Below are 22453 nucleotides of genomic sequence, written 5' to 3'. Positions count from 1 at the left end.
ATAGATTCGCGCCTTTTTACCTGGGTTACCTGTGCAGACAACATACCATGGCAAGCATGGAGCCCGCTCAGCTCAGCTCACCGTCACCATATGTCATCTGGGTGCCGGCAGACGTGGGACTGCATTGCTACACAGCAGCAGCAGCTAACTGCCTTTTGGCGGTAGACGGTGCAGCATGACTGGTAGCCTTCATCGGCGATCTGGGTGCTTAGCAGAAAATACTGGGCGCTTGGCAGAAAATAGCATACTACGACTGATAGCCATCATTGTCAAGACAGTTCGATAGGACTGAGCATGTCTGCCCAGGTGCCCATGATTGACAGCCACTGCAGTACGATGACGATGGATACCAGTCGTAATAAACCATCTACTGCCAAAGGGCAAAAGGCAAGGGCTGGTGCAATGCAGCCCTACGGCTGCCAGCACCCAGATCGCCGATGAAGGCTACCAGTCATGCTGAACCGTCTACCGCCAAAAGGCAGTTAGCTGCTGCTGCTGTGTAGCAATGCAGTCCCACGTCTGCCGGCACCCAGATGACATATGGTGACGGTGAGCTGAGCTGAGCAGGCTCCATGCTTGCCATGGTATGTTGTCTGCACAGGTAACCCAGGTAAAAAGGCACGAATCTATTGTCTGCCGTTGCTCTGACGGAGGGGGAGGGGCCTGACGACATGTACCCAGAACCCCCCGCGACACTGTTTTGCATCATTCGGGCATTGGGATCTCAACCCATAATTCCAATGGGCGGCGGAGACTGCGGGAACTGTGGGATAGCTACCCATAGTGCAATGCTCCGGAAGTCGACGCTAGCCTCGGTACTGTGGACGCGGTCCGCCGACTAGAGCACTTAGAGCATTTTATGTGGGGACACACACAATCGGCTGTATACAACCGATTTCTATAAAACCGGCTTCTATTAATTGGACCTAATTTCGTAGTGTAGACATACCCTTAGAACCTGGCAGAAAGAGGACATATCTGTGACTTTTTGTCATCTGTCTAAAAAAGATAGTGATTTTTGAAAGTTTCATAAAAGTTTTTTTTAATTTTTGCATTCACACCATATCTTGTAATGAGATTTGGTAAAAGGCTGTCCAAGTGTATTGATTGTGTGCATGCCTGTGTAGTCTTTGGAAATTTCATAGGGAGTCCTGCCCTCATCCATGCAATAGGTTAAGGTGCATATGCAAGGATGTGACCTGTCTATCCAGGTTCTTATAATTAGGGCACTACCAAATTCATGGTCCATTTTGGTAAATTTTACAATCATAGGATTTTAAAAATCTTAAATTTCATGGTTTCAGATATTTAAATCTGAAATTTCACGGTGTTGTAACCATGGGGGTCCTGACCCAAAAGGGAGTTGTGCGGGGTGGTCTCAAGGTTACCGTAGGGGGATGAGGTATTGCCACCCTTACTTTTGCACTGCTGCTGGCGGGAGCACTGCTTTCAGAGCTGGACCCCCAGATAGCAGCCATGGTGCTTCCTGCAGCCAAGGGAGGTTCCTGGAAGAGGGTCTGACCTGGCCCCGGGAGCTGCCTGTGCAGGAGAAGAGGAAGTCCCATCCTTCCCCAGCCCAGCCTGGACTAGCACAAGGTAGGAGCCCCTGGCCGAGGCACTCCAAACCCAGCCCCTTTCTGACTCTGGGCCCAGAATCTGGGGGCTAAAGGGACTTTGGGTTGGCTGTGACCATGCTTCCCACCTCCCCCCACCTCCGACTACAGCACCCTGGTCAGTTGCCCACATTATCTACCTCTAAGGCCGGCCCTGCCCCCCTGCAAAAAGCGATGACCCCCCCTTACCATGCCACCCTCACGTCTGTGCTGCTGGTGGTGGTGGCGCTGCCTTCAGAGCTGGGCACCCAGCCAGCAGCTGCCACTCTACACTCTCCAGCCACCCCAGCTCTGAAGACAGCGCAGAAGTAAAGGTGGCAATACTGCGATCCCCCTACAATAGCCAGATTTCACTGTCGAGAGCAGATTTCATGGTCAAGAGCATATTTCACGGTCCGTTATGTGTTTTTCACAGCTGTGAATTTGGTAGGGCCCTACTTATAAAGATCCCTATCACTGTAGTGTTTGTGCGCCTCCCATTATTTAATAAATGAGTGTTTTCTCTTCCATCTCTGTCACTAACAAGCAGGCTTAGGGCGTGTGTGTGTGTGTGTATGGTTTTTTTTTTTTTTTTTTTTAAAGGAATGAACCTTGGATTGGTAGTGGGCAAAAAACAGAAGTTTTAAATATGTATTAAACTCAGCATCACTGGAATGTAACTGAAAAATCCCAGGACAGATCCTCAGCTTGTGTAAATCAGAATTGCTTCTTTGAAGTCAATGGAACTATGCTGATTTACAACAGCTGAGAGTCTGGCCCCCTGTGTGTGTGTTTGTGTGTGTGGGGGGGGACGACGACTCTAAGATTAGTGACACAGTGCTTCATTTGGGGAGATGGCACAACTCTTCCGGCTTTCTGATGACAGGAGGGGTGAAATATCAGGAAATAAGAATTGACCCGCAGGTTTATACTAAAGGAAGCATGGTTTCCATCCTGTTTTGCTCCTGCACTTGGAATTTTTAAATGAGCTAAAGCATGCAAAATAGAGGCCCTGGGAGTGCAATCTGGCCATTTTTCCAGACATTTATCAATCACGTTCTTCAGACACACACAACTCCATTGAGGCCCTGATTCAACATGATACTTCAGCAGGTCCCACAGCCTAATTACTCATTGTCTTCAATGGGACTATACATATGATTAATTATCCTCCTGAATAGGGGCTTTGGTAATGAAATTTTGAGCTACTGTGCTTAATTCACTGCTGGACCAGCAGCTAATGGAAGGTTTTATTAGCTCCGTTGAGTCTAGTAAGCTTTTGGTTACAAAAGTTTGACTTGATAGTTCAGAAGTGTTTGTGCGCTCAAAAAGAGACATACCTTTTCTCACTGGTACAGCTCCTGTGGGTTGTAGGTATGTTTAGTCTAACAAAATATGATTCAACTTAGGGCCAGCATTAGTCAGTACTGTCTGTGTAGTTCTAGTTTTGTTTTAATGTAATTTGAAAAGCATAATAAAGAAACACCTCAAGCTAAAGGGCCAAAACCCAAAGAGGAGGAGATGATGAAAAGCACTCGTATCCTTAAAGGACAAGTAAAATAAATGTAGGGTCAGTCACCTTAGCTTGTTTATTCCCTGCTCATTTGGTGAAACATTTATGGTGAGTATTGATCGCTGAAGGATCGCAATGCGTGCTGCTTCATAAAAGTGCCTCATTTTTATTACCTCTGCAACTGTCTGAATGGTTCCTAAAGAAATAAAAGTTATTTGTAACCTGAATGTTAATCATTTCTGCAAAGCCTGGCAAATGTTACCATGCTCTTATCTTCTAGCTGCTATCCACATGGAAGCAGACCTGGGTGCATAAAATCAAATGTGTCACTATGGTTTGTTAAGGCACAATTATGGGACTGTTTGTTTTAAAACATTGTCAGCTTTTGATGATTGTCTGAAGCATCTTTACCCATGGCTGTAACTTGTAACTTTTATGGAAGTGCTCTGGTGCTTTTTTAGTTTAAATAAAGTCACACAGGTTGTGTATATCCTTCAGGGTTGGATACTCTGTAAAATTAATACCCATAATATGTTCTAGCGAATAATGTTCCTGGAAGCCTATTCTATCCAGTGAGTTTTTTTGTAAAATATGGTAAATGACACTTTGGTTCAGATCTCTAAGTGCTCCGCACCCACGAGCAGGGCCACATTTTCAAAAGAACACAGCTCCCATGTAAGCACCTCTCAAGTGCTGAGCTTCCATTGTGAGTAGTGGGAGATGCTGGGCGCTGAGCAGTTGAAAAAATCTGGCTACTTCATTTAGGTGCCTTGGGCCTTGTGTAGACATCATTGCAGCCTTCTTAAGTGGATGTTCTTGGTTTAAATACCTGTTATCAGGTGAGTTTAAGTTGATTATTTACTGAGCAGTTGCACACCCTGTTGTGATTAATTGTTTTAATGGCTCATAGGAAGGATGTTGGCCAAACACTTATAAGATTTATACCTATGAGGGAGAATGAGAGTCAAACAGCTGAGTTCTAATCCTAGCTCTGCCAATTTCTGATGATGATGATAATACCTGTCTCTCTTAATCAGTAGACTTCAAAGTGCTTTTCAGAGGTATCACTATCCCCATTTAACAGATGGGGAAACTGAGACATATAGGGTCGAAGTGGCTTGGCCAAGTTCACCCCGCAGTCCAGGAGCAGAGCTGTGGATAGGACTGAGGTCAGTCAGTGCCTGATCCACTAGGCAACACTGCTGTCATATTAGGCACCTCACTGCTGCTTTCTGCCTCAGTTTACCCGTTCCTAAAAATTAAGGTATTGTTTACTTATGTTCCTATAAGGATTGATAAATGTTGCATACAGTGCTTTGAAAAAGCAAAGTGCTTAATGTAAAAGCTGTATTTGAACATTACATAAATTAGGAAAATTTAGTATCGCTTTATCTATGTGGATTTTTCTTTACTGAATTCTGCTCTTGAGATTTCTCAGGTACCGTGCCACAGCTGTCTCACTGGCACAAGATAGGTTCAATAGAAGCCTCCAATGTTCTTTTATTTAGCAGATGCATGGGTTAGTTTGAGGGTGGGCCTGAAGCCTCAATCTTGCCAACTGTGATCATATCAGGAGAAAATTTTTTTAATATTTTCATTACATGCAACGTGTTCATGTTCCAGTAACACATTCACGTCCCCTCACGCTAAAAAGGCATGCTTTATGACTATGCTGATTTGTTAATTACAAGGCGTCCATGCTGCTGTCGGAAGCCCTGTTGCTTAACATTTTTTCTTCCATTCTCCTGCTTCTGAATTTCAGGCTTCTATATGAACTTCCCACTCCTGGCCTTTTCCCCCTCTCCCTTTCCTTGGCACAGTTCTTTGGTTAGTTACGGTAATAGTAGTAAAAGACCCTCTCAGCTGGCTTCTTTTCCACACCACTTAACTAGATTTGTGAGCATGTCAGTCTCCTAGAATGCCTGAGGATTTCTGAGCTTGTTTCACATACCTACACTGAGCTATTTTAATGTCCAGACTCCTCTGGTAAACTATATGCATCCGAAGAAGTGGGTTGTAGCCCACGAAAGCTTATGCTCTAATAAATTTGTTAGTCTCTAAGGTGCCACAAGTACTCCTGTTCTTTTTGCGGATACAGACTAACACGGCTGCTACTCTGGAATCTTGTTTTAATGGTATTGTTCCAGCAGAGTTTGCTAGTGCTGCTTTAACTAAGCTTATGTCAGTGTTTCCATAATAAAACTTGTTTTTTTCCTGGGATTTCTAACTCTCCCAGATAATTTCTGTTTTGGGTTGCACCTTGGCATACAATATCTCAGCCAGCATCAGATTTGTACTTAATTTGATTTGAATTGATTTTGCCACTTTTTGTAAGACAGAAGGAGGGTAAAAAAGTCCATACTTTGTGATCTTAGTATTCTCACATAGACAAAGATTTTAAATGTGACATTTTATTAATTAGTGCATGATATAGATCTCTGTGTAGTACTTGTGGTTATTTGATCAGTACAAAATCAGAACAGCGAAGATGTTATGCTGGGAGGAAAGATGATCCAATGATCAGTAACTGGGACTAAGGAGACATAGGTTCAGTTCCCAGCTCCACACAGATTTCATATGTGATCTTGGGCAGTTACTTAGCCTGACTGTGCTTCAGTTCCTCATCTGTAAAACAGGAATAATGGCACTTCCCTACCTGACAGGGGTGATGAGAATAAATGCATCAAATGCTCAGGTGGTCGCAGATACTGTGGTAATGGGGCTGTATAATTATATATAAAATAGGAAACATTTTTAAAAACAACTACTTTGTCTTTCCAGTCAACATACTCCTTAAAATGATAATACTCATGCCTTATGCAGAATAATAGTAACTGGATTGTAAAATAGAAGTTATTACATGGCACCTTTTGTACTCCAGGTTAAAAAACACAAGGGATCAAGTATAGGAGAAAAATAACCCATTGCAGAAATGCTGATAACATTACCATTTCACTGCCTGTTGATCTAGTGATATTTGTTTTGATAAATGCCCCTGGGAATTGCTAGACATTCCTTGCAGGTTTCTATTACCCGTGGATCATATTGTATTGTTGGATATGTCTGCGTGTAGCTCCCATTGAACTCTGCGTGTATGCAGCTCCTCTTGAATTCTACAGGAGTCAAGCGCACATGGCTGAGGATGAATATGGTCCCTGGTAATCTGCTAAATATTGGGAGTATAGTTAGTGTGCAGGCAAATCAAGCAAACTTCATGCAGTGTGTGGGTTTCCAGTTGTATTGTGTAACTTATTGGTTTAGTCCTGTAAAGCTCTGCATGGCCTGAGACTTGTCCTCTTGTGGAACCGTGCATCAGCTCATGCTATATGGCCACAGCTGGGGTCATCCGAGTCTCCCAAGCTGGAACCCTTTTGATATAAAAGAAAAAGGCAGCTGCTGGCAGGATGTGATTCTTCAGGGCCACCTGGGCTTTGGAAATTGTTCCCCAGCTTCATCTGAAGATGTTGCTCAAGGGGTATTTTTAGGGAAGGTGGCATCTTTTTTCCTTCTTTGTTTCCTTCTGCTGTAAGGTTTAATTAGTTCCTGCTGTACATGCAGGAGGTTGCTGCTGGTTTTATATCTGGGTTTACTTTTAAATAATTGTTATGGACACTTAGAGCTCCTTTTTGGTTTGTGTTTATAATTCTAAATATATTAATGATGATTGAGGGGCTGCTATAACTATTTAAAATAGTGCAAAGTCATGTTTAACGTGCAGGTTTCCAGCTGGGCACAGTAAGATTCTTGACTCTTCTGTAACAGTTGTCACTGGATTGGTGGTTCCTTTAAAAAAGAATTACCATACAATTAAACTAGTGTAAATCCACAGAAGCCAGGACATTTTGGCATCAAGGCTATTGCCTCGCCCAAAATATGTGAGTTCAGAGCAGCAGTGCCTAGTCACAGTGGCCTTGTCGAGGCTAGGGTTTGGAAGATGTTAGCTGACACATTTAGGCTTAATGTAGGCCTGGTCTACACCTAAATCTTAGGTCGACCTAGCAGTGTTGCTGAGGGGTGTAAAAAAAATTTCATGTAAAGTTTATCATTGATTTCAGTGGAGTTTGGATCAGGCCATATAAAGAATACTTTGCACTTCAATGTCTTCTTCTGAGGATCCAAAAGCATTTTGTAAGCTTCAGACATATTCTCTCTGTTTACATATTTTGTATGAACTTCAATTACAAGCAAGGGAAAAAGTTCCATATGAGGAGAGAGATTAAGATTATGTAATTCAGAGATAACACATAATAAGGGACACAATAGGAGGTGTATTTGGGAAGTACTTTATGGAACATTGGAGTTTTCCTTTCTCAAAATTCTAGACCACAGAAGCATCCAATGAAATTAAAAGGAACCAAATTAAAACCAATCCAAGGAAAAACTCTCTCTCTCTCTCACTCACTATCCCCCCCCCGCATAATTAACTTGTGGAACTCACTGTCAAAAGTTTTTGAGGTCAGTGGCCTAGTGGGATTCAGAAAAGGATTTGACACTGACAGTTGGTCCAATAAAAGATATTATCTCATCCCCTTGGTCTCTCTAATATCCTGGGACCAATACAGCTACAGCACCACAACCTAGAATTGTTTAAACTGACACATACAACAATGCAATGCAGTCTGCTCACTCCTATCAAGTAATGTAATCAAATATGAACACTCCAATACATTGGCTTCTGCCTCAATCCCCGTATCTCTCTCCAAGGCCAGAAGAAACAAGTGGACCTTTTTTGGACAAGGGAATAATAGTTTCCACAGGTTACATTAGGTAAAAATGTCAGGGATATAAACTTACATGTTTTATGGTATAAGCCAACCACTAACTGACCCTTGTTAGAAAGAAAATGTCCCTACACAGCCACGTTATTCCATGATTGACATCATGGGATTTCTTGCACCTTCTTCTGAAGCATCTGGTAAGGACCATTGCTGGTGATAAAATACTGGATTAGATGGATGATTGGTCCAATTTGGTGTGGCAAATTCTTATTTTTCTATTGTGTTTTCTTGATAATTTCCTATGCTGCTGAAGAAACTAAAGGATTTGTTTCCTCTGGGATTTAAGGTAATGTAAAATTCACTCAGACTTTGCAGCGAGAACTCTCCAAGAAAACACCAAGTCTGTGTTGTAGAAGAAATAATTTTTACTAGGGCTATCAAACAATTAAAAAAATTAATCGCGATTAATTGCACTGTAAACAATAATAGAATACCGTTTATTTAAATATTTTTGGATGTTTTCTACATTTTCAAATATATTCATTTCAATTACAACACGGAATACAAAATGTACAGTGCTCACTTTATATTTATTTTTTATTACAAATATTTGCACTATCAAAAACAAAAGAAATAGTATTTTTCAATTCACCTAATACAAGTACTGTAGTGCAGTCTCTTTATCATGAAAGTTGAACTTACCAATATAGAATTATGTACAAAAAATAACTGCATTCAAAAACAAAACAATGTAAACCTTTAGAGCCTACAAGTCCACTCAGTCCTATTTCTTGGTCAACCAATCACTCAGACAAACAAGTTTGTTTATATTTGGAGGAGATAATGCTGCCTGCTTCTTGTTCACAATGTCACCTGAAAGTGAGAACAGGCATTCACATGGCACTGTTGCAGCCGGCATCGCAAGATACTTACATGCCAGATGCGCTAAAGATTCATATGTCCCGTTATGCTTCATCCACCATTCCAGAGGACATGCGTCCAGGCTGATGACAGGTTCTGCTCGATAACTATCCAAAGCAGTGTGGACCGACGCATGTTCATTTTCATAATCTGAGTCAGATGCCACCAGCAGAAGGTTGATTTTCTTTTTTGGTGGTTCGGGTTCTGTAGTTTCTGCATCGGAATGTTGCTTTTTTAAGACTTCTGAAAGCATGCTCCACACCTCCTCCCTCTCAGATTTTGGACAGCACTTCAGATTCTTAAATCTTGGGTTGAGTGCTGTAGCTATCTTTAGAAATCTCACATTGGTACCTTCTTTGCATTTTGTTAAATCTGCAGCGAAAGTGTTCTTAAAATGAACAACGTGCTGAGTCATTATCCAAGGCTGCTATAACATGAAATATATGGCAGAATGTGGGTAAAACAGAGCAGGAGACATGCATTTCTGCCCCAAGGAGTTCAGTCACAAATTTAATTAACTCATTATTTTTTCAACGAGCGTCATCAGCATGGAAGTATGTCCTCTGGAATGGCGGCTGAAGCATGAAGGGGCCTACGAATGGTTAGCGCATCTGGCACGTAAATACCTTGCAATGCTGGCTACAAAAGTGCCATGCGAGCGCCTGTTCTCATTTTCTGGTGACATTGTAAATAAGAAGAGGGCAGCATTATCTCCCATAAATGTAAGCAAACTTGTTTGTCTTAGTGATTGGCTGAACAAGAAGTAGGACTGAGTGGACTTGGTAGGCTCTAAAATTTTATATTGTTTTGTTTTTGAGTGCAGTTATGTAACAAAACAATCTACATTTGTAAGTTGCATTTTCATGATAAAGAGATTGCGCTACAGTACTTGTATGAGGTGAACTGGAAAATACTATTTCTTTATCATTTTTACAGTGAAAATATTTGTAATAAAATAATATAAAGTGAGCAGTGTACACTTTGTATTTTGTATTGTAATAGAAATCAATATATTTGAAAATGTAGAAAAACATCCAAAAATATTTAATAAATTTCAATTGGTATTCTCTTGTTTAACAGTGCAATTAAAACTGCGATTAATGATTAAATTTTTTAGTTAACTGCGATTAATTGACAACCCTAATTTTTACTCTTTATCTTTTGGGAATTTTGAAACTTCCTATTTTCCCCCGCTGCATTCGAGTCTTTCTTCATGACCTGTTTCAGCTGCAAATATAATTGATTATTTCTTACCAGGAGACTAAAGAAAGACATGAGTCGTCTGAATGTGTGCACCTGGGAGAACAAAGCCAAGCAAAGGCCAGTCTGTCTGTCTGCGCCCCCCTCCCCGTTCCCCCCCCCCCCCCCCCCCGTCCCCTTTTCTCTTTGTTCTAAGTTAAATGCTGCTCAACAGTTATTGTATTACTTTTAAGTCCTCTGGACAGGATTGTGAATAGTAAACTTGTTTAAACATCAATGAAATGGTAAGAAAATGGGACCTGCTTGAAAACGTGGTTTTCTGTGTTGCCTCCTAAGACAAAGGTTTCTGTGGCTTCACTTTATTATCATCTTGACTCTTTGGAAATGTGACACTTAATAGATAATTTTTTATTACTTATTTGAACAGATGGCATTTGCTACAAATCATAAATAGATTGTTGCTCCAATGACTGTGCTGCTTTTGAAACCAACATTGTGTTTCAAAGTATATCTTTCATGTTGTAACTTCAAATTATACCCAGCATATTAAGTTCATGCTTGAATTTATTTCCAATTTGGCACACTTTATGATTGCTATTTAAATGCCTTGGGGACACTTCACCAAAAGTGCTTTATAAAGCAAATTTATACCCCATATTTCTTTCTCCAGTAGTTTGTTGTGTCTCCTGTGATACAGCAGCTATCTTCAATGGTTTTTTGTTTTGTTTTATTACATTGAATTTTATATATATATATATATATATATATATATATATTATCAAACATTGTTATAATTTTCTATACCTATAGTTGGAAAATGGTTCAACTCCCTGGATACTGCATTAGATTAGATGTTTATTTAACTAGTTGTAAGCTGTTGTTTGGTATTTAGAGGCCATACCCAAAATATAGGGGCCAGTTATGCTAGGTGTTTTAAATACACCTACTGTGAGACAGTCCTTCCCCTGAGGAGCTTGCAGTCTGAATAAACAAGAAAGACAAGGGGTAGGAGAGAAGGAGGGAGTATGATTAGTCCCATTTTGCAGATGGTGAACTGAGATTAAGGCCCTGTCTACATGAGAGTTCTACCAGTTATACTACACGATCACACGCAACTGAACAGGGTTGGGATTCCACTCAGTATAGGGCAGAGCTGACCTGCTACATGAGGACCGAGACAACATAAACTGGTATATTATATAGCAGTAGCCATTATCCTTAGATGGTTCTTCCATTTTTCAGTTTCACCCATTCTTCTCTCACTTGCCCCTCAATCTCACTCTCCACTTGAACTGAGGGAAGGGAAATGTTTCTTGCTTCTCATTTATTCTTTCAGAGTTATGCGCATAGAATTAAAAGTTAGATATAAATACAAGATGGATTAGGAGGGCTTTCACCTGGTGATGTCTGTATTCCAGATTCTGTGCTGTTGGGGTGATCTTGCTGATGCTGATAACACAGAGCAAGGGTTTGCTTTCTTTCTTTAATACTGCTTTAGGTGATAGCAAAATCATCAGCTGCTAACTGAGGAAAACCAGAATCCTGAACTCAAGCCTGGGTATGAGGAAAAAGAACAACAACACAACAACCCCTGACTGTTGTAAACCAAAATTTTAAAATGAGATGTCGCTAGTATACAAAAACATTCAGTTTTTTATTTGTTTAAAGGAACACAGCCGTTTACCTTCATTCTTTCCTTGTGGTCTACAGACTTACAAAAATTTGAGCGCAATTACTATGATTGTATGAGCTAATTGGCCAGTTGGATGCGCAATTGGTCGCTTGCATGTATCAATGTGATTAGTACATGCAGTTGTAGTAGTTGAACCTTCGAATGAGGCACACAGTTGTACATGCTTTTGACGTTCCGGCTCTACTCTAAGATTGAGAGATGAATGGTAAGCTCTCATACAATGTGGTAAGTTTATGAAATACATTGTTATACTGCAGGAACTTGTTGGAACCACTGGAATTTTGGTTTTTGTGTGTGTTTAGTATAGTAAAAGCTTTGAGGTATGTGTGTAATTATGCCACTGTACAGTAATATAAATAAAAATAATACTTCAAACTTCAGAAAAAGATGTGATTGATACTTTCAATGAGTGAGCATTTTAACTTCTTAACACACACATTTTTGTTGTTGTTTTTTTTTTTTTTAGGTACATGTATTGGACGGACTGGGGAGAAACACCCAGAATAGAACGGGCAGGAATGGATAGCAGCACTCGAAAAATAATTGTTAATTCAGACATTTATTGGCCTAATGGACTCACGATAGATCTTGATGAGCAGAAGCTATACTGGGCTGATGCAAAGCTGAGTTTCATTCATAGAGCAAATCTGGATGGTTCCTTTAGGTATGTTTCCGATTGGTCTGTATCAGTGTGAGAGAAGGGTGTGTGCATTTGCGTGTATGCATGCACGTTTGCTTTTTCATAACTAGCATTGATTTTATGCTAGTGCTTTTTTCAGTAGTCATTTATAACTATGTATATCTACCCTATCAATCTTGCTAACCTTATCATTAGCATGCCTATGAACATGTATGGATTCCTGGCATTCATAAGACTGGTTCTATTTTTGTTAAAGAATAATTAGAATATTAGCATCAGCATTCTACTGTAGGCCAGTTACAATCTTCCCCCACAGTATAATTTTTCTGCTCTAGGCACATTTATATATTTTAAAATGATTAAAGATGCCTATCCAAGGCTCTAGGTGCCCTACCACATCATTAATGATATAGTAAAGTTCCAGCAGCATGAAAGTAATTATTTTAACAGGAACTCAGCCAGCTAGCCACCTACAGAAATCCTTCCCACCCCTTCAGCATTATTGGGAGCATCCCTCAGCCTTCTCCAAACACCCTGTTGAACAAGTGTCTTTTGCAGCATGCCCAGTCATCAAGTTTGTGCTATTTTGGACCAAGTGTTGGGAGCAGGTTCCAGAATCTGAGCCCTCGTAAAGAACGCCCTGCCAGTCACCTTACCTGTTTTATTACAAAGGGGATCATACTAGAGCATCCCTGCTGATCACAGCTCCGGCTGTCTGCCCTGGGGAGTGAGGTAATCCCTCAGGGAGGCTGGTCCCGGGCTTGTTAGGGCTTTATAGATCGTAACCAACACCTTAAAATCCATCCAGAGACCAAATGCCGATCCCGGTCCACTGGTGTCATAGGCTTCCAGCAAGATGCCCCACTCAGTAAGCAACCCACTGCATTCTGCACCAGTTTCAGTCTCCCAATGGCTTTAAGGTGTAGCCACATGTACATATGCCAGATTAAAAAAAGGCCATCTGGTGTGATTTGAGATAACCCAAAACACACCACCTTAATTTAAAAGTACATTATCCAGTTATTTAGGCCTCAAACTTTGGTATCCAAGAAGTGCTTTATTAAGCAGTCAGATATCCTTCTGGTGAGCAGAGCATGACAGAAGTAAATCTTCCTGTGAACTTAATTTGTTTGGCCTTTTTAATTTTTAAATTATTTAATATTACTACAATAGAGGAAGATTTATTTTTAAAGGCAAAAAGGGCAGTAAGGCACCTGATTCCCCTTTGTACCTTAGAAAATCTTTCCCAAGGATCCTAAATGCTAACACCACGTAACGTACTATCTGCATATATACAAAGCTATGTGTGCGCACCTCTTCCTGAATCTTAAACAGGTGCACAGCTTTTGTTTAAAATGAAGGACCATACGCATTCAGAATTCCATTGTCCAGCTTGAATCTTCTCTCTGTCCTGAAACCCCACTTGCGATGCTGAGATTGTGGCCATCACTCTAAAGGAAAGTATCCTGGAGATGTAAACTGTCTAATGCAGTGGTTCTCAACCTATTTTCCATTGTGGGCCTCATATGCAGCTCTCTGTGTTATGTGGGCCATATCCACACACTATACATATATATGTACACACACACTACCTGTATGACCCTGAGGATGTCACATGGGCCGCAGCTGTGTGTTGCTTGGGCCACGGGTTGAGAACTACAGGTCTCATGTTAAAACATAGTGGAACAGAGCCTCAAGTTGGCAACAACTGCTATCCCAGTGGGAGAAAAAACGTGAGGGCAAAATAGAAATTATAGATACATCTGTATAATATACATGATTCATGTGTTTCAGATAACCAAAAATTGCCTCTTACGAAGCCAATTATCCAACCTGTTAAAAATTCAGATGGATTTTGTATTATGCACCTCTTTTTATACCAGTATAATATAAAATAAAATAAAATCTTTCATGTGAACTGTATTCAAGAGTGCTTTAGAGAAAGGTATACTGTGTCTCAGTTTTCCCATCTGTGAAATAGGGATAGTGATACTGACATTCTTTGTTAAAACGCTTGGAGATTTACTGATGCAAAGGGCTTTAAAAGAGCTGTGTGATATTATTAATTTTAATAATATTCACAAAGTTAGTAACACAGAGGGAGCCACAGAGGTAGTGATGAGGGAGGGAAACTTTTCAGATGTGGGATAATATCTCAAAGACTTGTAGCTGATTCAAAGTTTTGGGGTTGTGTGCTATCTCACTATGAACTGACATTTCTACACAATTTAATGTATCTGAAATGTTTTTGGTTTTTGTAAAAGAGGGTATTTTGGTTATTTCTCAATTTTAAATATGATCCTGTGGTTCCTTTGTGCACACAACTCCCATTGACTTCACTCCAAATTATTTCATGTGTAAGGATGTTCAGACAATAGTTAGTAAGTAGTGTTTAATTTGCTTATATTATGGAGGAGAAAGGCAGCGAGTTTCCTGAATGCTCAAATCCAAGCAGGGTCTTCCATTTCAAAGGAACTCTGTCCAAATTGTCTTGTGACAGCTTAGCACATGGTTTTTTTTTCCAGTTATATTGTACCATAAATCAGATGGCATTTTAATACAGATATTGAATTATGTGTCCCCGCTCTGGATGTGAAATCAGTGTAGCTCAACAATACACTTGTATTGCACACTTTAGTAGCTGGTCTTGAAGAGCGTGAATATGCACCAGGTGTCAGGATAGCCCAATGTAGCACACATTGCTGGAAAATCCTTGAGTCCATGCAGATGAATAAAGGCACTAGTCCACTGTATAGTAAAGCTAGTGGCAGAATTTCAGTCAGCTATAAATAATTTATATTACTGCCATTTGTATGATAAGTTCTCTTTCCTAGAATGTTAGGCCTGTGGTATTTTTTTTAATCAAAAAAGGTGAGTGTTGATCTTGATAGTGCATCTTCATGGGATTTTTGTTCAATTTTTTCCCCACTGATACATTTATTTAGAAAATCAAAAATGAAGTAAACTGTTTGGCATCTGGTGACAAGTTAGATTTATATTGCAGTTCAAACTTGAATATAATTGTAGGATAGACATTGAAATAGCATTGGGCTGCTTTATTCCTGAATAGTCTTTATTTTTAACAAAGCAAAATAAATTTCACTTGAAATTTGTCAAGAAATAAATCCTTCAGTTCTACAAATCCCTTCCCTCTCCCAAAGGCCCCATCACTTCAAAATCCAAATAAACCAGTAATTTGCATTCTGTGTAGTGGATTTAAAATTACTGGAGTGATCTGTCTGTATGTTAGCAGGCTTCAGTTTGAAAGTAAGTCTCAGTTGTTCAAGGCACATAATCCAGGGGGGAGGGGATCCTGTTGTGGATGGAAATAATAAAAAGTAAAGACAGTGCATAGTTAGATACAAATGCTCCAGACCTAGAAAGTTACACAAGTTCAGATATCATCCTTGTTAGAAAAGGCATTACAGCAAAGGGTGGAAAGTGAAGGTAAGAATACCAAAGGTTAGGTTTTTCTTTATTCTTTTAGTGATTTATTACTATGAGAAATCACTTGTTGATTGTTTACAGAATCAGATTTTCAAAGCAGCCTTAACTCTACCTCCAAAACTGCACATAAAAGTTTTGCATACAAAGACTATTGAATATGCATGTGTAAATACTTACCTAATGTATGTACATAAAATGAGCTTTGCATATACCAGGGGTCGGCAACCTTTCAGAAGTGGTGTGCCGAGTCTTCATTTATTCACTCTAATTTAAAGTTTTGCGTGCCAGTAATTCATTTTAACGTTTTTAGAAGGTCTCTCTCTATAAGTCTATAATATATAACTAAACTATTGTTGTATGTAAAGTAAATAAGGTTTTTAAAATTTTAAGAAGCTTCATTTAAAATTAAATTAAAATGCAGAGCCCCCCCGGACCGGTGGCCAGGACCCGGGCAGTGTGAGTGCCATTGAAAATCAGCTCGCGTGTTGCCTTCGGCACGCGTGCCATAGGTTGCCTACCCCTGGCATATACAAATAGGTGTATGTAAAAATTTTTATGTAATTTTTCAAGACAGTTATGAAAATTTAGCTTATGTTTATGAAACTAAAACAGGATTGTCTTCCATCAGTGTTAACCTCTCTTCTCTCCCCTACTTCCTGCACACAAATGGTACAAATGAAGGTCTGACTACTAGCGGTCGTCTACATCACAGACTTATATTGGTATAACTGTGTCGTTCAGGGGTGTGGAAAATCCACACCCCTGAGGGATGTAGTTATACCGACTTAACCCTGGTGTAGACAGCGCTAGGTCAACGGGAGGGCTTCTCCCATCGACATAGCTACCGCTGTTCAGGGGGGTGGAGTGCCTACGTCCATGGCAGAAGCTCTCCTGTTGGCATAGGTAGCGTCTTCACTAAACGCTACAGCAGAGCAGCTGCAGTGCTGTAAGTGTAGACAAGCCATTCATTACAAGAAATATTTTCTTCTGTTTTTCCCTTCCTTGGGGAATGTCTCACTTCTGTGAACTTTCAAAGTACTATCTTGGAGATTCTGAATGTCTATATTAGCCAATGTTACTTTGATCTGTAATGTTTTTGCAGTTTGAATAGAGTGCTTTTTTTCACAACACTAGAAACAAGCAATTAAGACTTGTTTTTTTTAACAAGCTGGAAATTTGTCATACTTGCTTTCCACTTACTATAAAAATGTCCCTACACCAAAAACTGCTGAGCTTTGAATTGCACCAAGTTGTTACTGTGTGCATAAACTTTTGGATCTCTTGAATACAAAAGATGTGTTGTAAAATGACATTTTGTGGTTTGCAGTTGTGCTCATCACAAATCAGTGGCATACCTCCAAAAAAAAAAAAAAAAAAAAAAATGAGTTTATTTAAAATAGGATTAATCTGTTGTGATGATTGGGGCTATAATATTTATCCAGAGGTTAAGGAAAATTGGAGGGAATGTGAAATCAATCCAAAGAGAGACATGTAACATGAGGGAAAGCACTGCAGAATGATGAATAGGGCTCAGATCCTACAATGAAATACATGCAGTTGATTGCTTGACTCAGAGCAATAGCCCTGTGAAAGTGAATGGGACTCCACACATGAGCAGGGGGTTTCCCTGCAGAGCGTGTGTTACAGGATCAGAACGTAAGGGTATGTCTACACTACGAAATTAGGTCGATTTAATAGAAGTCGATTTTTTTAGAAATTGATTTGATACAGTCGATTGTGTGTCCCCACTAAGCGTATTAAGTCGGGGGTGTGCGTCCACAGTACCGAGGCTAGCGTCGACTTTTGGAACGTTGCACTGTGGTAGCTATCCCACAGTTCCCGCAATCTACGCCGCCCATTGGATTTCTGGGTTGAGCTCCCAATGCCTGATGGGGCAAAAACATTGTCGTGGGTGGTTCTGGGTACATGTCGTCAGGCTTCCCTCCCTCCCTCCGTGAAAGCAATGGTAAAAAATCGTTTCTCGCCTTTTTTCCTGGGTTACCCATGCAGACGACATACCACAGCAAGCATGGAACCCGCTCCGCTCACTGTCACCATATGTCTCCTGGGTGCTGCTGGCAGATGCAGTACTGCAGTGCTACACAGCAGCATCCCCTTGCCTTGCCTTGCGGACGGCAGACAGTACAATACAACTGCTAGCCGTCGTCCCGTGGGTGCTCCTGGCCGACCTCGGTTAGGTTGGTTAGGGGCACCTGGGCAGACATGGGTGCTCCTGGCCAGCCTTGGTGAGGTCGGTCGGGGGCGCCTGGACAAAAATGGGAATGACTCCAGGTCATTCTCTTCTTTAAGTTTCATCTAATGGAGATTTCGGTCCTGCCTGGAATATCATGCCAGTGGGAGGCTTCTGCCTCAGGCTGCTCTCCCAGTTGGCAGCACTGCGCGGTCGCACCTACCCCAGCCTATCTCTTGCTCCCATGGCTCATGAAGCCTGGACAGTAGTAAGGAGCAGTTCAACTATAGGCTGAGCAAGTGCATAATGGTGGTAGAATGTGCCTTTGGACGTTTAAAAGCTCGCTGGCACAGTTTACTGACTCGGTTAGACATCAGCAAAACCAATATTCCCATCGTTATTACTGCTTGCTATGTGCTCCACAATATCTGTGAGAGTAAGGGGGAGACGTTATGGTGGGGTGGGAGGTTGAGGCAAATTGCCTGGCAGCTGATTACGTGCAGCCAGACACCAGGGCGGTTAGAAGAGCACAGCAGGGCGCGCTGTGCATCAGAGAAGCTTTGAAAACCAGTTTCATGACTGGCCAGGCTACCGTGTGAAAGTTCTGTTTGTTTCTCCTTGATGAAAACCCGCCCCTTTGGTTCACTCTACTTCCCTGTAAGCCAACCGCCATCCCCTCCCCCATTTGATCTCTGCTTGCAGAGGCAATAAAGTCATTGTTGTTTCAAATTCAGGCATTCTTTATTAATTCTTCACACAAATCGGGGGATAACTGCCAAGGTAGTCCGAGAGGGGTGGAGGAGGAGGGAAGCACAGGCGTGGGGTAGTTGTAGGGGCACCCCCTAGAATAGCATGCAGCTCATCATAGAAGTGGCATGTCTGGGGCTCTGACCCGGAGCAGCCGTTTGCCTCTCTGGTTTTTTGGTAGGCTTCACTCGGCACTGCTGCGGATCCCTATTATAACCTCTGTCCTTCATGCCCTTGGAGATTTTTTCAACTATTCCGGCATTTCGCCTTTTGGAACGGAGGTCGGATAGCACTGATTTGTCTCTCCATACAGCGATCAGATGCGGTACCGCCCGTTTGGTCCATGCTGGAGCTCTTTTGCGATTCTGGGACTCCATGGTCACCTGTGCTGATCAGCTCGCTACGCTGGCCAAACAGGAAATTAAATTCAAAAGTTCATGGGGCTTTTCCTGTCTACCTGGCCAGTGCATCTGAGTTGAGAGTGTTGTCCAGAGCGGTCACAATGGAAAACTCTGGGATAGCTCCCGGAGGCCAATACCGTCAAATTGCGTCCACACTACCCCAAATTCGACCCAGCAGGGTCAATTTCAGCGCTAATCCCCTCATCATGGAGGAGTACAAAAATCGATTTTAAGAGCCCTTTAAGTCGACAAAAATGGCTTCATCGTGTGGACGGGTGCAGGGTTAAATCGATCGAATGCTGCTAAATTCGACCTAAACTCGTAGTGTAGACCAGGGCTAAATTTGTAAGTTAGAGCTGGCCTGAAACGCCAAGTTTAGAAGCAGCTCCAAACTTCTCAGTTGTGTGGTTTTCAGTCCATCCTTCTCCTCTTCAGGTACCCTTGCGCCTCTCAAGCTCCTGATTGGAGATTTTCCATTAGCAGCCTCTGTTCAGCCTGTGTGTGTGCTCTATAAAACCTTGTGCCGAACACCGAGAGTATATAGAGCTGCTCGGGCAAATCACCTCCGTTCCTTCTCTACCGCCTTGGCCTGAGAAAGAGCTGTAGTATGTCCGCCTTGTGCATGCCATGACATGTTCTACAGTTGTTTTTAGTTAGTTTGGTGTTTCTAGTTAGTGTTAGTTTTTGTTAGTGCAGAATAAGTTAGATAACAGTGAGAGGTTTGGGGTTTTTTCCTCCTCTTTTTTCAAGGGAATTTATCTGGCCTGTCTGGGCATGCCTGGCTCACCAGCTTTCAAATGCTGCCTCTCTTGTTGGGATGCTATCCCAGTCAGTGACGGCCACTCTAAAGGGTATCCATTGCTTGGGAGAGTCCCATATTGCCCAAAAGGGTAACTTTTGTGTAGCTTTCAAATCTGGAGCATGGAAGAATTGGGAAACTAAATTTGAGGCTTCTGATGAGGGACTGCTCTCTTCAACCTGCTTCCGAGTCAGGTCAGGAGACCTCCCCAGTGTACATTAGTCTCCGGACAGCTCCAGTGCCCCTTTGGCTTGGTCTCCCTCAAGAGGGAGAAGACTTCGGAGGACTCAGGGAAAGCTCCAAAGAGGAGGAGCTCGGTCTCCCACCACAAGTAGCTAGCTCCCAAAAAGTCCGTATCTCCTGCCACATCTCCTGTGTTGGAGGCCTTGACCTCTCAATTCAGTACTGTGGAGGCAAAGGACCCTTCTTCCAGTAGTGGTGGGGCTGGGAGATCCTGGAGCGCGTCAGGGAAGCAAGGCTCCAGCAGGCCCCTGCTACCATCTAATAAAGGATAGGGAGGCCCAGATATACATTCCTCTAGATTGGCACCATCAACATTAGACTTTCCATCGGTGCCTTCTCACTCAGCATTGTCCGCACTGGCACAATCAAAGCACCAAGACACCTTTGGCCACTGTGCCTACACGCTCCAGATCAACCTACTATCCACCTCAACGCAACTATCCACCTCAATTGCTGCTTCGCTACTGACTCACCTGGTACCACAAGAATTTTGCTACTCCAGAGACCAGTCAGTTTTAGACAAGCTGGAGTCCCCAGTGCTTCTGGGTACTGAATGACTCTTGGTGCCAAGATCCAGCCACTGGATTGCCATTGCTCCCCAGTACTGCAAGATTCTCCACCTTTTTCTACTGGGGCCTCCCCATTGGAGGACATTGAGGAGGATGAAGGAGACATTCAGTCAGTCTCCTCTTTATCAGTATGGGGTTACTCTCCACATTAGCATAAGAAACCATATTTTGACAAGGATCCTTGTCTGTGAGAGGAGTGGTGGGATCCTGGCTGCCACTCCCTCTCCCGCATAGGCCCCCCAGTGGCCATACTGGGATCCTTGGGCAGCGTATCGGCAGCCATTTGCCAAACCTGCAGCTCCATTATGTCAAGAGGCTAGAATTACACAGTCTCTTCTACCAAACCCCCAACATGAGAAGACCTTTGAATAGCGGGGGATGAGGGTGGATAAGGAAGCCACCCCTCAAACTTCTATTTCATCCTCGTCTCTGGACGAGGCAGTCATGCCTCCACCACCATCGATGGCCGACGATTTTCGCCAATTCCAGGAGCTGGTGAAGAGCATGGCTGACACTCCTGGATACCCCTTGATGAGGTTAAAGACTCCCAACACAAGCTTCTGAACATGCTGCAGTCAGCACTACCCACCTGGCTTGAGCTACCCATTAATGAAGCTCTCCTAGATGCTGCAAAGACTATATGGCAAACTCCTGTCATTGTCCTGCCAACTTGCAAGCAGGCGGATAAAAAATATTATGTTTCTCTCAGGGACTCAGAATTTTTGTCCCCCCCCCAACCAATCTCATACCCTGGTAGTGGATGCTGTAAATGAGAGGGGTAAACAGCATTACTCTAGGTCTTCTCCTTATGATAAGGATAAGAAGAGGCTATATCTTTTTGGACAAAAAGCTTACTCATCCATAACTCTCCAATTTCAGATCTCAAACTATCAGGTGATCATGGCCGAATATGACTTCACGAATTACAGTAAGTTTGCAGCCCTTCCACAAGAGCATAGAAAACACTTTCAGGCTGTCATCATGGAGAGTCAGTTATTAGCCAGAATGTTGTGGACACCACCGCCAGACCCATCTCCAGTGCCGTTGTTATGTGCAGGGTGTCATGGTTCCCAAGAGAGGTTCAGAATATTGTGAGGATCTTCTGTTATGTGGTGGTTGGAAGCTCTTCTCTGGGACTGCAGATGAGTCTCTCCACACACTGAAGGAATTCCAGGCCATCTGGAGGTCTCTGGCTATATACACCCCTATGAACAAGAGGAGATTTAGCAGATCTCAAACTGCCCATAGATCGCACCCTGCCCATTACTCTGGATTTGACGAAACCACTGAACCCTCTAGAAAGAGAGACAGATTCCAGAGGAAGAGAGCTCCTCACCCTCTTTCTGCGAGTACCCAGTCGTCATTGAAACAATAATTTTGACAGGTTTGTCAAGGGTTCAGTTCCTCCCTCACCTCTAGTTTGCAAGCTGCCACCATTCACCCATATTCCGTCTTTTGGAGACCACCTTTCCCATTTCAAACAGTTTTGGTGGCATATTACAATGGACAAGTGGGTCCTGGGAGCTTATAACATTGGGCTGTACCACCCACTTTACTTCAGGGGCCCCCTCTCATGAGGCTATACAGAGTCAAGAAGTGAACTCTCTTTCTCTCCTCACAGGGAGAAAGGGTTTTACTCAAAGTGTTTTCTCATGCTAAAGAAGGATGGAGAATGGAGACCAATCTTAGATCTGAGGAGACGGAACAAATTCGTAAACTCTCAAAAAGCGACAGAGTCCTGTGGCACCTTACAGACTAACAGACGTATTGGAGCATAAG

At 42.2% G+C, this 22453-nt stretch overlaps 1 protein-coding gene across 2 annotated transcripts in view; it reads left to right on the top strand.

The window, feature by feature from the left end:
• Positions 1-22453, top strand: part of LRP5 (LDL receptor related protein 5) — a 198347-nt gene that overhangs the window by 19052 nt on the left and 156842 nt on the right. For both annotated transcript variants that reach the window (XM_026657626.2, XM_026657627.2), the window contains exon 2: positions 12104-12301. In XM_026657626.2, coding sequence (XP_026513411.1) covers positions 12108-12301 — 194 coding nt within the window. In that variant the 5' untranslated portion in view covers positions 12104-12107. The remainder of the gene's footprint in view (positions 1-12103; positions 12302-22453) is intronic.

This window comes from Terrapene carolina, unplaced genomic scaffold (assembly GCF_002925995.2).
Source record: "Terrapene carolina triunguis isolate 2854851 unplaced genomic scaffold, T_m_triunguis-2.0 Scaffold250, whole genome shotgun sequence".
Classification (NCBI taxonomy): Eukaryota; Metazoa; Chordata; order Testudines; family Emydidae; genus Terrapene; species Terrapene triunguis.
This window is presented reverse-complemented; position numbering and strand designations above follow the sequence as displayed.